Below are 13,310 nucleotides of genomic sequence, written 5' to 3'. Positions count from 1 at the left end.
CACTTTTCAGTGGTAATGTCTTTATATCCCCAAATTACAGTAAGTGCTATCACTTAGGGCATGTTTGACTGAAATAATTGAATTTTGATCTCCATTTACACACGTCGAACGTCAGTGAAACATCGGTTGTTACTGAAAACCAGCAAAGTACCGTTTTGTGTAAACAATTGATCAGATACCAGCACCGTAGAATGCACTTTTACGCCAAGACAGGACCCACCTACTGATTCCTCTCACTTTCCCTGCTACAGCAAGACTAAGGGTTTGTAGGCATGCTTCGGGTCATTAATGTGCTATTGTGTTCTCACACACACACACACACGTGTATATATAATATAATATATATATCTGGGTATTCATGACATCTACCATGCTTTCTTTATCATTTGTTCATTCACTTTGCATGCTTCATATTGACCCTTCCTTCTCTGATGTTCCAGTCGATGTTCTTTTGAAGGCAGTAGGTGACACTCCTATCATGAAGACCAAGAAGTGGGCAGTAGAACGAGGGAGGACTGTGCAGTCGCTGTCCCTTTTCATCTCTCGCTTCCTCAAATTAGAACCTAGTGAGCAACTGGTAAGGCCACCCATTATGTCAGGCACCCATCAGAGTTAATCTAGGCTGTGCGCGGACATCAGACACCCTTCATATTTACCAATTTGGCCATTTATTTTTTTTGTTTTTTCTAGTTTATTTACGTCAATCAGTCTTTTGCTCCTTCACCTGACCAGGAAGTCGGTGTCCTCTTTGAAGTAAGTGGTTTTTAAATTTCTGGATGAACAAATATTATATCTGCAAAAGCATTGCTGTAGTTATATTTAAGGAAGTGTATGTTCATCTTTCAGTTGAAAGACTAATGCCCGAGTGTGTAATAGTGCATTGTCAGATGTATTATGTCATTGGGCTTTTTGTGTAATCTTCCTGGAATCATCTTCCTCTTTCATACTGTATCAGGTATGTTTAGATTTTTGGTGTGGAAGCCACTTTGACAAGGCTCATTGTCATTAAGAAAGGAGAATATCTATACAGAATTTACTGGGAAATTACATAATTTCGTAGGAAGTACAGTGATTTACTAACTCTTTCCAGGTAACTCCCAAGCACTGTTTGTAAATTGAATGACGTATTTCAGCTTGCAAAATGACAACTTCTCCTCCAGTAGTATTGCACTGCTAGCTGTGTATCAGAAGCAGACCAACTTGTATAATCTTCAGTCAGACAGGCTGTATTTACCACTTAGTCGTGTGCTCAGATTTTGATTTAGCATACTGGTATTTTTTGACTGCCGAAATATTGTTATTATATCAGCTGGATGGTATTACTGTGTTTGTGTGTGTGTGTCTGTGTGTGTATATGTGGGGGGGATGGATTCCCTGTGGTTGATGGGTGTCCGGTGCAAGTCAGTCTGCTTTTTCACTGGGTAAGTGGTTCCTGAAGATGGATTAGTATTGCTTCTGTGGACCTTCTTTCAGGTTTTCGCATGATTCAGTCAGTAGGTAAGACTTGACGTGAACATTTTCCTTGCCAGTGTTTATCCATCTGCTAGTCCTGCCATTTTCATCTGTACTGTTCATGTTTGCCACTCCCTCCCTCTGTTGCAGTGCTTTGGCAGTGATGGGAAGCTAGTTCTGCATTACTGCAAGTCTCAGGCTTGGGGATGAAGTTATCCGCTCCCAATTTGGTGTTCTCTGGCCAAACATCATGCACAGCACTTCTCAGAAACCCCTTTGCTCACAAATTGTTGCTTTTATTGTGGATGTTGTAATATTTTTTTGTACATAACTCACTGTAAATAAATAGAATTTACTGTTTGCTTCTGCCCTCTTGGTTTTTATTATTAGAGTTGGTATTCTTTTTGTAACTGCTGATATGTGACAAAGTAATTTCAGTGATTGTACAGGATGTGGTGATTAAATAATATAATAGCTTGGTTTCTTTGTCTGTTATGTTACTTTACAGTGCGTGTGTGTGTATACATACACAGGACCCTAAGGAAAGCTGTTTGTTTATACGGCAGGGTGGGGGGGGGAAGAGAGAAGATAATAGAAGACCAACAGATGGACTTTGGGGGGGGGGTGGCTTATGTGAAATCTGGTTGTATTTCTGGCACAAATTTCTGAGAAACAGAGGAGATTTAAAGAGTCATACAAAGAGAGAAGGTGAAGACCCGGAGAAGAGAAACCAGGCTGGCAAGGTGAGTTATGATTACTTTTGGGTATAATTTGAAAAGATGGAGGTGAATGAATAGAAGGCATAAGAACCCAAGGGGTTTGTGTGACGGTCATGGAGCGACCGCACAGGGAAGCCCTTTGAGGAGACCGATACAGGAGGCACACACAGACTTTCGTGCATATACATACCTGTTTATTGTGCTTAGGTAGGGGCGCAAACCTGAGCGCAAGGGGGTATTTGTGCACGAGGGGAGTGCCATCCGTGTCGATTGTTTGGTCTTTGGGTTGTTTGCTCTGGCCAGTAGCTAAAGGGTGCCGGGCAGAAACGAGGGAATATTTCTTTGGTTCCGGGCCTAATTGGCCTAGCCCGTGTGGGTTATGGCCAGGGGGGGAGACAGAGGAGGCCCTGATCAAGCCACCTCTGTATTGTCCTTTCTCAGGTGACATAGGGATGGATTGGGTTTTCATCCATTAAGGAAATCTGTTTACTTGCAGAGTTGAGAAGTTGGGCGGGTGTCTCAGAGTCTCTTTGTTTGTTTAGGAGTTAATTGATTGTTATGTGTTCCCCGTTGTTTGTAAATGGTGCTGGCCGCCGGATATATGTTTGCTGTTTAGTCGTGGGGGGAGAGTCTTTTTTTTTATGGTGTATGAGCACAGAGGCTCTGGGAATGGGGAGATTTTGTTCTCTGCATTTAAGAGATTACCCAACCTTGCTGTAATTAGGAAGTTTTTGACCGTTGTTTTTAATCTTTAGGAATTGGGACAATGGATCCTTATTGTGTGATTCTTTTTTCCCCTAAAAATTAAAACTATTTTTCTTATTCTCACGCTGACCCTGATTTTTTTTGGCCAAATCCACTCCCACTAAACAGCGTCCGCTCCGCAACCTTTCACACTGGTGTCAGAAGTGGGATGCCATGAGGAGGCAGTAGTGAGTGAGTTTTCTTTTTTTTTGCATCAGTATTTTCTGCTGTATTTTTTTTTTTTTTTTTTTTTCTCCTGCGCTGTCATCGATTGGCCTTCTGGGGTGGAGGCGATGGCGCCAAAGAAAGGTGCCTCCACAGAGAAGAAATCTGGCCCGCAGGAGACCATGGCCATTGGAGGGGAAGAGGAGGATGGTATTGAGCCTGTGATGGCTAGCGTGGCTGAAGATTCCTCTCTTCAGCAGCTGCAGGACATGCTCCGTAGCCATATGGTATGGCAGCAGGCACGAGATGTTCAGTGGGAACAAGAAGCAGCACGTCAGGAGACCCGGTGGAAGACGTTGCAACATCAGTTTAGCCTCCTACAGCGGGAGGTACACGTCAGAACCGCACCAGATCCTGGGGTTGCTGCTAATGCTGCTGGTGGACGTGAGCCACCAGAGAGAACGTCAGCCATGGGACGTCATCCAGCACCATTGGTTAGTGCACCTCAGACGAGTAGCCAAATTAGAACTCAGATAGAGAGGGAACCTAGACTGCAACGATTGGGTGAGACTGATGATGTAGAACATTATTTAGTGACGTTTGAGCGAATCGCGGTGGCGTGTCAGTGGCCAACAACTGACTGGGCAGTTAGACTGGCGCCCCTCCTGACGGGCAAGGCTAGGGCTGCTTATGTCAGTATGGACCAGGATGACGCCCTTAGTTATGCACTATTGAAGGAGGCTATCTTGGCAAAATATGATATCAACCAGGAGACTTACCGACTGCAGTTCCGTGGAGCAGAGGTGGGCGAAGAAGAGACCCCAAAGGAGCTGTATGTCCGGCTGCGGGACCTGTACCAGAGATGGGTCCAACCACAACACCACACCAAAGAGGAGATTGGAGAGACTATCATTTTAGAACAGTTCCTGCGTTTGGTCTCTCCAGAACTCCAGGTGTGGATTAGGGAGCGTAACCCTGCATCTGCTTCTGATGCTGCTGCGCTGGCAGATGTCTTTGTGGCTGCCCGACGGAAGGCCCAGTCTTGGTCATGTGCTCGGTGGAGACGGGACAGAGATTCCAACAGGTCCATCTCCAATAGGGCCACCCGGCTGTCTCCGCCTTTGATGAAGATCAGCAGTGGGGGTAAGTCTGTGGCTGATAGGGGTGGTCCGGTCAAACAGAGCCCTGTATTGAGGACTAGTGGCTCTAAACCTTTGGTGTGTTATCAGTGTGGGCAGGAGGGTCATATAAAACCAAAATGTCCAAATAATCCAGCCAACCAATCTTGTATATGTACCGTGCCTGGGCTTAGTTCCCCTAAGAAGCCTGTAGCTCTCCATTGTCATGTTGTAGTCCTGAATGGGCGGGAGGTTAAGGCACTGGTCGATACTGGTAGTATGCAGTCTTTAGTGTCTTCTGATTTGGTCCCAATCCAGTTAAGGAACTACTCTGTGATGACCCAACTGAAGTGTGTTCATGGGGAAGAGAGAATGCATCCAACTGCCAGGGTGTATGTGCAGGTTTTTAGACAGACTTACTTACTGGAGGTTGGGGTGGTGGATAACCTGCCATATCAGATGATTTTGGGACAGGACTTCCCATTGCTGCTTGATTTAGTACCTGGGAGTGGTGAGTGTAACATGACAGTGACGAGGGCTATGGCTAAAAAGAGGGAGGAAGAAGTACCGCTTCCTGTATTGCCTTTTCAGAATGCAGACATTGAAGCTCAGCCTGGGAAGTCCAGGAAGACAAAAAGACAGAGGAGACAGGAGAAGTTTCAATTTGGGGCGGCTCAGGGTCAAGGAGAGGTTTGCCCCGAAATGTTGGAGGTTCCTTTAGAGATCCCTCCGGATATGAGCTTAATGCAGCAACAAGACGCAGATATTGGCCCATTATATCAGCAGGCTCAGGCAGAGCAACTCAGTGGGAATGGAGGAGAGACTTCCAGACAGGGGTTTGCCATTAAGAATGGTGTGTTGTTTAAAGTGGGAGGTGCAGAGGCAAGGATGGTAGTGCCTCAGGAAGTTAGGGGGGTAGTCCTTGACTTAGGCCATTCGATTCCCTGGGCAGGCCATTTAGGCAGACAGAAGACAGTTTCCCGAGTCAGCCGCTATTTTTATTGGCCAAATATGGCCAAAGATATTGCTGAGTTCTGTAAAACATGTCCCGAATGCCAGAAAACTGCCAGTAGGTGTGCCCCAAAGGTCCCCTTAGAGCCTCTGCCGGTAGTAGGGACACCTTTTGAGCAGTTGGGGATGGATGTGGTAGGCCCCCTTGAGCGCAGTAGAGCTGGAAACAGATTTATGTTGGTCATCACAGATTATGCCACTAGGTACCCTGAGGTTTTTGCTTTGAAAACAGTGAAGGCTAGGACAGTAGCCACTTGTCTTGTGCAATTGTTTTCAAGGGTGGGGTTTCCTAGGGCTATAATTACAGATCAAGGGTCCAACTTTATGTCCAAGCTCCTTAAGCAGGCTTATGGATTGTTAGGGATAAAGGGTATACGGACTACACCCTATCATCCACAGACCGATGGTCTGACTGAACGGTTTAACCAGACCCTCAAGCAGATGTTTTGCGTTGACTTCAGGTATCTAAATTCGGTTTCTAAATTTGATTCATATCCCACTCCTAGAATTGATGACCTCATTGACTCTCTAGGACATGCCAATTGGGTAACCACCTTGGACCTTGCGAAAGGTTATTGGCAGGTACCCCTTAGTGACCCTTCCAAGAAACTAACTGCTTTTCGGACCCCCTGGGGTCTTTTCCATTTTTCTAAAATGCCATTTGGGTTGCATGGAGCTCCCGCAACCTTTCAGAGATTAATGGACCAGGTGTTGGCCGGCACAAATGGCTACGCGGCGGCGTATCTCGATGACATCATCGTGTACAGTGCATCGTGGGAAGATCATGTCCACCATGTGAAGGATGTTTTGGGCAGGATTGCAGCTGCAGGTCTTACCATCAACCCTGCTAAGTGTGCCATTGCCAAGAGGGAGGCCGAGTACCTGGGCTATGTGATTGGTGGGGGGATCATCAAGCCACAGGTGCAGAAGCTTGAGGCTATTCAGAGGTGCCCCTTTCCACAGACTAAGACTCAAGTGCGGTCGTTTCTGGGCATGGCTGGATGGTATAGAAGATTTGTGCCCAATTTTTCTGTTAGGGCAGCTGCCCTTACAGAGTTGACACGTAAGAATTGTCCAGTCCAGGTGCAGTGGTCTGAAGATGCCAGGAACGCTTTTGAGGACATACAGCATGCGCTGTGTGATGAGCCGGTATTGTATTGTCCTAATTTTAAAGAACAATTTGTGTTGCAGACTGATGCTTCTGATACAGGTATAGGTGCAGTGCTTCTCCAGGGTGAACCAGACCAGAGGCATCCAGTGGCGTACATCAGCCGTAAACTGTATCCGAGGGAGGTGCGATACTCAACAGTCGAGAAGGAGTGCCTGGCGGTCAAATGGGCCCTTGACACCTTCAGATACTACCTCCTGGGCCGCGAGTTCCTCCTGGAGACAGATCATCGGCCGCTGCAATGGATGGACCGCATGCGGGACTCCAATGCACGGATTACCCGCTGGTACCTGTCCATGCAGCCGTATCGCTTCACCATCAACTACATCCCGGGGTGGAGCAATGCTACGGCTGACTTCCTCTCCCGCCTGCCAGCGTGAGACCAGAGGTGGGGGGGTGTGTGACGGTCATGGAGCGACCGCACAGGGAAGCCCTTTGAGGAGACCGATACAGGAGGCACACACAGACTTTCGTGCATATACATACCTGTTTATTGTGCTTAGGTAGGGGCGCAAACCTGAGCGCAAGGGGGTATTTGTGCACGAGGGGAGTGCCATCCGTGTCGATTGTTTGGTCTTTGGGTTGTTTGCTCTGGCCAGTAGCTAAAGGGTGCCGGGCAGAAACGAGGGAATATTTCTTTGGTTCCGGGCCTAATTGGCCTAGCCCGTGTGGGTTATGGCCAGGGGGGGAGACAGAGGAGGCCCTGATCAAGCCACCTCTGTATTGTCCTTTCTCAGGTGACATAGGGATGGATTGGGTTTTCATCCATTAAGGAAATCTGTTTACTTGCAGAGTTGAGAAGTTGGGCGGGTGTCTCAGAGTCTCTTTGTTTGTTTAGGAGTTAATTGATTGTTATGTGTTCCCCGTTGTTTGTAAATGGTGCTGGCCGCCGGATATATGTTTGCTGTTTAGTCGTGGGGGGAGAGTCTTTTTTTTTATGGTGTATGAGCACAGAGGCTCTGGGAATGGGGAGATTTTGTTCTCTGCATTTAAGAGATTACCCAACCTTGCTGTAATTAGGAAGTTTTTGACCGTTGTTTTTAATCTTTAGGAATTGGGACAATGGATCCTTATTGTGTGATTCTTTTTTCCCCTAAAAATTAAAACTATTTTTCTTATTCTCACGCTGACCCTGATTTTTTTTGGCCAAATCCACTCCCACTAAACAGCGTCCGCTCCGCAACCTTTCACAGTTTGCAAATGTATTACTGTGACTGTTGGAAATTACGACTGAATGACACTGTGAGAAAAGAAACAGGTAAATGTTTTAGTTAAAGCGGTTTTAGTGAAGTGGTACATTTTATTTATTATAAACGGTATATTGAAGTACTGTTGAATTTTATTTGCAATCTAAAATCTTTTTGACAAATGGTAAAACAATTCAGCATTTGTTGATTTTTGTATGCATGACCCATCAGTATAATTTTCATGGTAAAATTACATATGCTGTTAATGAATGCACAAGGGTGTGACTGAGGGTATTGCTTAAAGCTATCAATGCCTTGTATAGCCCTTATGAAGTGGTATTTGCAGGTGCAAAGAAGACAATAGTGAAGTAATTGAGTCAGATGAGATTCTAATACCACTACAAATTTTAGAATGAGTGAAAATACTGGATATTGATTAAATCCAATTTCCTCCTCTTAACATCGTATAGAATGTTACACTGATTAGATCTATGCCCCTTCGTCCACATCAGAAGCAATATTTCATCTGAACACTATTCAATGTGATTATTTCCTCATTTAAATGTTAACTGGATATTTTAAGATTAGTCATTGGAATAATTCTCTTGTCTGTCTTGTAGGTTTATTCCAAGGGTTTCAAACAGAGAAATAAGCAAAAGAGTGAAATTGCACAAAGTCGCCTCACGCAGCCAGATTATAAGGGATGAGTACAGATTACAAGATGAGACAAAGGTAGCCTGAGTGATCGAGCTGTAATTCCAGCAAAACGGTAATCCGTAATCTTTTGTAATTTTTATATCTTTGAGAGAATAGGAACAGGGAAGGAAAAGAGAATATGATTCCTTATTTTTTAACAGCTATACTGGGAATGCGTACTTTCTTCCTGATGGATCTGAATCCCTCAGTTTTTATAATGTTATTGCCTCAGGTGGATGCATTGGGGGCAGGGATTGCCATTCAAATGCTCATATTTACATTATAATCAGATAATTAATAAACAAAAGTTAACTGTAGAGCAAAATGCCTATTTCTCCTGTATATGTGTACACCTGTGTCAGGAGAGGAGGTTGTTTTTGGACTGGTAGGCCACACATCAGCCTTCCATGCTGGTGTAGATCTCCCTCACCCTCCTCTGCTCCCCTTCTGCTCACCCCACGCACCTCCCCTTGCAGCGGGCCGGGCCCCCTCTGCCATGCTGGAATGCCTGTCCTGGCAATCTCGCTCGCTGCTCTCTCTGTCCCTCGCCTCGCTCGCCCTGGCCCTATCCGTACTGGCCTTGAGCACCTCCTACTGGTGCGTGGGCATGCACAAAGTGGTCAAGCCACTCTGCCTCTCACCAATCAAAATGAAGAACTGCGACCCAAATAGCAGCCAGCCCCTGGCCACTGGTAAGGGTGCACACTTACCTTCACATGCGCGGTGCAGAATGCAAACTCACTAAATTATGTTAATGGAATCATAAAAAAAGAATTGTAAACTTACATGTTCAAAACATACATTATCTTTGTTCACCTTTGGAACTGTGTTTACACCATAAAGTACCTGTAAAATTCACCTTCATGTTCCTGAGTTGTTATTTGTTATATGACCAGTAACCCTCACGAGATGCAGACAACTGCAGATAAAACGTGATGTTTGACAGATAGCAGCAGTAATTGAAAATTATAAATTTGCTACTCCCATTTTTAGGAGTTCATACATAGTCAAATTTTGAAATTTGAGATTGAGATTTGAATATGTGTTTGTATTTTTTTTTTTTCCAATTTAGATTGATTAGCTCGTTGAGCGTGTTGTTAAGGAAATTATTATTTTAAAAAAAATCCATTTTATAAGCATATCTGACCAAAAGTATTTTTCTTTTCAGAGAGCTCCTCGCCTGACGGAGATCCCACTGCGGGATCCAACAGAACCGCCTCCACAAACAACAGGCAGCCGGTCGATGCCGTGCACTACATCTGGGAGACCGGAGAAGACAAATACACACTTCGATACTTTCACACTGGATTCTGGGAGTCCTGCGAAAAACACAGTGATGGTAAGGAAGGGTGGTGCGGGTATTTATGAGGTGTTTGGAGCTCTGAGTGGTTTCTGGCATGTTGAAGCCATTTCTGAGATGGAGGAGATCAACGAGCGAAAGCACCGAGCCTCGGAAGAAAAGAGACGCCGTTTCCCCTCGGGGTAAAGACCGATAAGAAGGGAAAGGCGGATATAAGCACCAGAGGCTGATGGTCCCATTTCTTTGTGCAGGTGAGAGATGCCGCAGCTTCATGGAGCTGACTCCAGATGAAAGTCAGGGTGAGCTCGCGATTCGCAGCGTTTCACATAAAAGAAAATAAATAACAAATATCAGAAAGCATATAAGGATGAAATATTCCATCCATCCATTTTCCAAACCGCTTATCCTACTGGGTCGCGGGGGGTCCGGGGCCTATCCCAGAAGCAATGGGCACGAGGCAGGGAACAACCCAGGATGGGGGGCCAGCCCATCGCAGGGCACACTCACACACCATTCACTCACACATACACACCTATGGGCAATTTAGCAACTCCAATTAGCCTCAGCATGTTTTTGGACTGTGGGGGGAAGCCGGAGTACTTGGAGGAAACCCCACAATGACATGGGGAGAACATGCAAACTCCACACACATGTAACCCAGGCGGAGACGCGAACCCGGGTCCCAGAGGTGTAAGGCAACAGTGCTAATCACTGCAACACCATGACGCCCCGGATGAAGTATTAAAAAATAAATTAGAATAACAGCTAAATATAAAATAGAAGCTTAAGAATTAAATAAAACCAGTCAAAAATAAATGATTTTGACTGAATTAATGTGTGTTTCTTTAATGTTCAACTATCTCTGTTTATGACTTTTTCTTAGGGAAAAATGCAGTCAACTGCTTATGTAGTTGCTTCCCAGTGTAGATAAAGCTCACTGATCCGTTCTCACCCAGACAGTCAAATATCTAGTTTCAGATCTTACCATGTTATTGGAAAGATGCCCGTGCTTAGGGTCCAACAGCAGAGCCTCCCTAGGAGCTGATTGATTAACGTGTCTGACCACGACTATGGCGTGCATCTCTGCTGTGTGTCCAAGTACACAGATAGCCGTACGAGCACTGAGTGTATGATAGAGATTTGTATCTTGTGCCAGTACATCACTTTGATTATGATAATAATTATTATTTTCATAAAAGGATTAGACGTACGTCCCACACATGCTCTTAGACCAACAGCTTCTGCACTGGAGGTATGAATCACAGCTGCATGCTTACCAACGAAAAAAACGTTAAAAGCAGAAAATAAAACGGATAGGACAGAATAAGATTTGCATGAGACTGTTTATTAGCAAAAACTGAACATAGGCTCCTTGAAATCCCCAAATTGGCACAAGTTATAAACATGCAATTAGGACCAGACTGTGTCTTGTCCCTGTCTTGGATTGTGGCTTCCGCCGCCAGGCATCCTGTGGCTGTCTGTGGTGTCAGAGGTCATGCACATCAGCCTCCTGGCCACCGGCTTCATCCTGATGTGCATGGAGATGCTGTGCGTGTGCTCGCACAGGGAGATGTATGCGCTCCAGGTGAACGCCTTCTCTGCCGTCTGCACCGTCCTGTCCGGTAGGCCGCCCCACCGCAGCCGCGCCACTGCAGCCGCCCTCGCTCACACACAAAGAGCTGTTTGTGTCTGACAGCTTTTATACTGAAACTCTTTATATGTTCCCCTCCCATCTCAGAGTATTTCCCCTCACTTCCCTTTTCTGCCCACATTGTCCTACATTCAAAATGGCCACATTGCACATTTTTCAAGATAAAATATACTACAGTAATATTCTAAAAGTTAAGCTAAGCTTCTTACCAAATGTTCTTGTAGTACTTAGACTATGAATTAAAAATGCTTAGTAAACTGCACTTAACACCCTTTAAAAATTTGTGATCTCAATTGTCACTATAAGGTAGCTTGTGAAATATTAAACTTGCTACAAAGCTATGTATTTAGGTACATTATTTGGATACGCTAGTAGTTATCAATTAATTGTGGCTCCGCCGTCTGTTAAAAAAAAACTTTGCTATTACAAGCGCCACAAATTACTTATTTTAATAGTCGTGAAAGAGGGCTAAAAATTATTTTCAATTTCTAAGAAGGTTCCGGTATGCTGTACTAGCACATACCATAACAAAAATATCTCTGTCTTCATTCTGAGGCGTGCCTTTCGTTTACATTTCCTGCCATACGGTTGCGAGTCATTCCCTCCCCCCGCCCCCCCCCCCCCCCTTTCCTGCACCCCCAGCATGGCTCGCTCCCATTTCCTTTCTCTCGATCAGGGCTGATGGGAATGGTGGCTCACATGATGTACACCACGGTGTTCCAGCTGACCGTGACCATCGGGCCCAAAGACTGGAGGCCCCAGAGTTGGGACTATGGCTGGTCGTTTGCGTAGGTGACCTTCCGTCATTCAGGTGTCTGTGAAGAAAGATCCTGTGCTGTGGATTTAATGATCTCCTTGCACCTTCCTTCATTTCCTTCTCCCCTGTCTGTCTTAGACTGGCCTGGATCTCCTTCGGCTGCTGCATGGCCTCTGCAGTCTTCACCCTCAACTTGTACACTAAAACAGCAATGGAGCAGCACCACAGGCTGCGAGCACGCCTGGAAGACAGCGAATCCAGGAAGGCTCCACCCTACAACGAAGCCCTCCTTGGGGACGGGGTCTATTCCTTTGCCGATCTCCCGCACTGGCCCAATGGTGTCATGGGATTAGCAGATGGGATCGGGCTAAACGGTGGGGACGCAGCGACTCTAGTGCTACTGGGGGGGTGTGAGGATTGTGAGAGGGAGATGGATATCATGGCAGCAAGGACATCGAGAGAGAGGGAAGTCTCTCTGTGCTGAGTCACACTCTGTTTGGGTCATCAAAAAAGGGCAGGCCGGATATGGATCACTATTCAACACTCAACCTGTACCTTCTGTATAAGGCAACTAGTTAAACATGAAGATACATTCTCAGTTCTTTCTATAAAAGGAAATAGAGACTGATCTTTTGCCGATGTTTTTACCTTCCTGATGAGGATCATGGGTAATGACGACTGATGCAACTGACTGCCCTAGAACACGACTCGGTAGAGGGTGCCAGCATATGTGTGTGTTTTTTCCACGATCTGCAGCTGAATATCGTCTTAATGATGTCATTATTATAAGTACTTTTGAAAATGTGACCCAAAAACATACTTTAATGTGATGTGTTAAATAATAGTTTAAAAGTCCTCCATCCATCCTGTGCGCTCCTTCCGTGTGCCACGCCCCCTCATTAACCCTGTGTGAATTCCCCATGTTTACCAGCTGTTTCTCATCGTTGTCATTAGTTTAATGTATTTAGTCCGCGTCTCCGTTTGTTTCCCCAGTCCGGTCATTGTATTGTCATTCTCGTTTGCCTTACCCCTTTCATAAAAGAAAACCTGTGTTTCCTTAACTTCTGACATCCTGCACTTTTGAAAAGGTTAATGCTTTAAGTATTTAATTCTAGAAACACTTCGCCTGTAATTTTAATTCTATCTGCGTTTAGTCACTGGATGCTGTCAGCCACTCAGTGTGTTTTGCATTAAACAGTTTGGTGGTGATTTGCTGTTTTGTAAAATCTTTTCTCCGCTCTTCCCTTTCTCTACTCTGTTCTTCCTTCCTACACTGAATTTCCACAGCTTGACTACAATTTAGAACATGAACGTTCACATTTATTTTTTATTTGTTTATGCA

The 13,310-nt window shown here is 45.2% G+C and overlaps 2 protein-coding genes across 2 annotated transcripts; both read left to right on the top strand.

Moving 5' to 3' along the window:
• The first annotated feature begins 491 nt into the window (after window positions 1-491).
• Window positions 492-13,177, top strand: LOC125748972 (germ cell-specific gene 1-like protein). The gene is made up of 8 exons (XM_049025772.1): window positions 492-577; window positions 691-2,195; window positions 8,185-8,952; window positions 9,429-9,599; window positions 9,812-9,859; window positions 11,024-11,182; window positions 11,888-11,999; window positions 12,107-13,177. Exons 3-8 carry the CDS (start codon window positions 8,604-8,606, stop codon window positions 12,450-12,452), a joined length of 1,185 nt encoding a protein of 394 aa, XP_048881729.1. The 5' UTR covers window positions 492-577; window positions 691-2,195; window positions 8,185-8,603; the 3' UTR covers window positions 12,453-13,177.
• LOC125748837 (uncharacterized) lies at window positions 2,938-6,757 on the top strand. The gene is made up of 3 exons (XM_049025490.1): window positions 2,938-5,755; window positions 5,903-6,130; window positions 6,401-6,757. The coding sequence occupies exons 1-3, from the start codon at window positions 3,209-3,211 to the stop codon at window positions 6,755-6,757; spliced, it is 3,132 nt and encodes a 1,043-aa protein (XP_048881447.1). The 5' UTR covers window positions 2,938-3,208.
• Window positions 13,178-13,310: the final 133 nt, after the last annotated feature.

Source organism: Brienomyrus brachyistius, chromosome 9, assembly GCF_023856365.1.
Source record: "Brienomyrus brachyistius isolate T26 chromosome 9, BBRACH_0.4, whole genome shotgun sequence".
Taxonomy (NCBI): domain Eukaryota; kingdom Metazoa; phylum Chordata; class Actinopteri; order Osteoglossiformes; family Mormyridae; genus Brienomyrus; species Brienomyrus brachyistius.
This window is presented reverse-complemented; position numbering and strand designations above follow the sequence as displayed.

Excerpts from the sequence above, each read along its gene's own strand:
- LOC125748837 (XM_049025490.1), top strand. The coding sequence starts at position 3,209 with ATGGCGCCAAAGAAAGGTGCCTCCACAGAGAAGAAATCTGGCCCGCAG. Across the intron at positions 5,756-5,902 it reads CTCTAGGACATGCCAATTGG|AGATTAATGGACCAGGTGTT; the intron begins GTAACCACCTTG and ends GCAACCTTTCAG. Across the intron at positions 6,131-6,400 it reads GGGGGATCATCAAGCCACAG|ACTGATGCTTCTGATACAGG; the intron begins GTGCAGAAGCTT and ends TTTGTGTTGCAG.
- LOC125748972 (XM_049025772.1), top strand. The coding sequence starts at position 8,604 with ATGTGTACACCTGTGTCAGGAGAGGAGGTTGTTTTTGGACTGGTAGGC. Across the intron at positions 9,600-9,811 it reads CTGCGAAAAACACAGTGATG|GTGAGAGATGCCGCAGCTTC; the intron begins GTAAGGAAGGGT and ends TTCTTTGTGCAG. Across the intron at positions 12,000-12,106 it reads GACTATGGCTGGTCGTTTGC|ACTGGCCTGGATCTCCTTCG; the intron begins GTAGGTGACCTT and ends TGTCTGTCTTAG.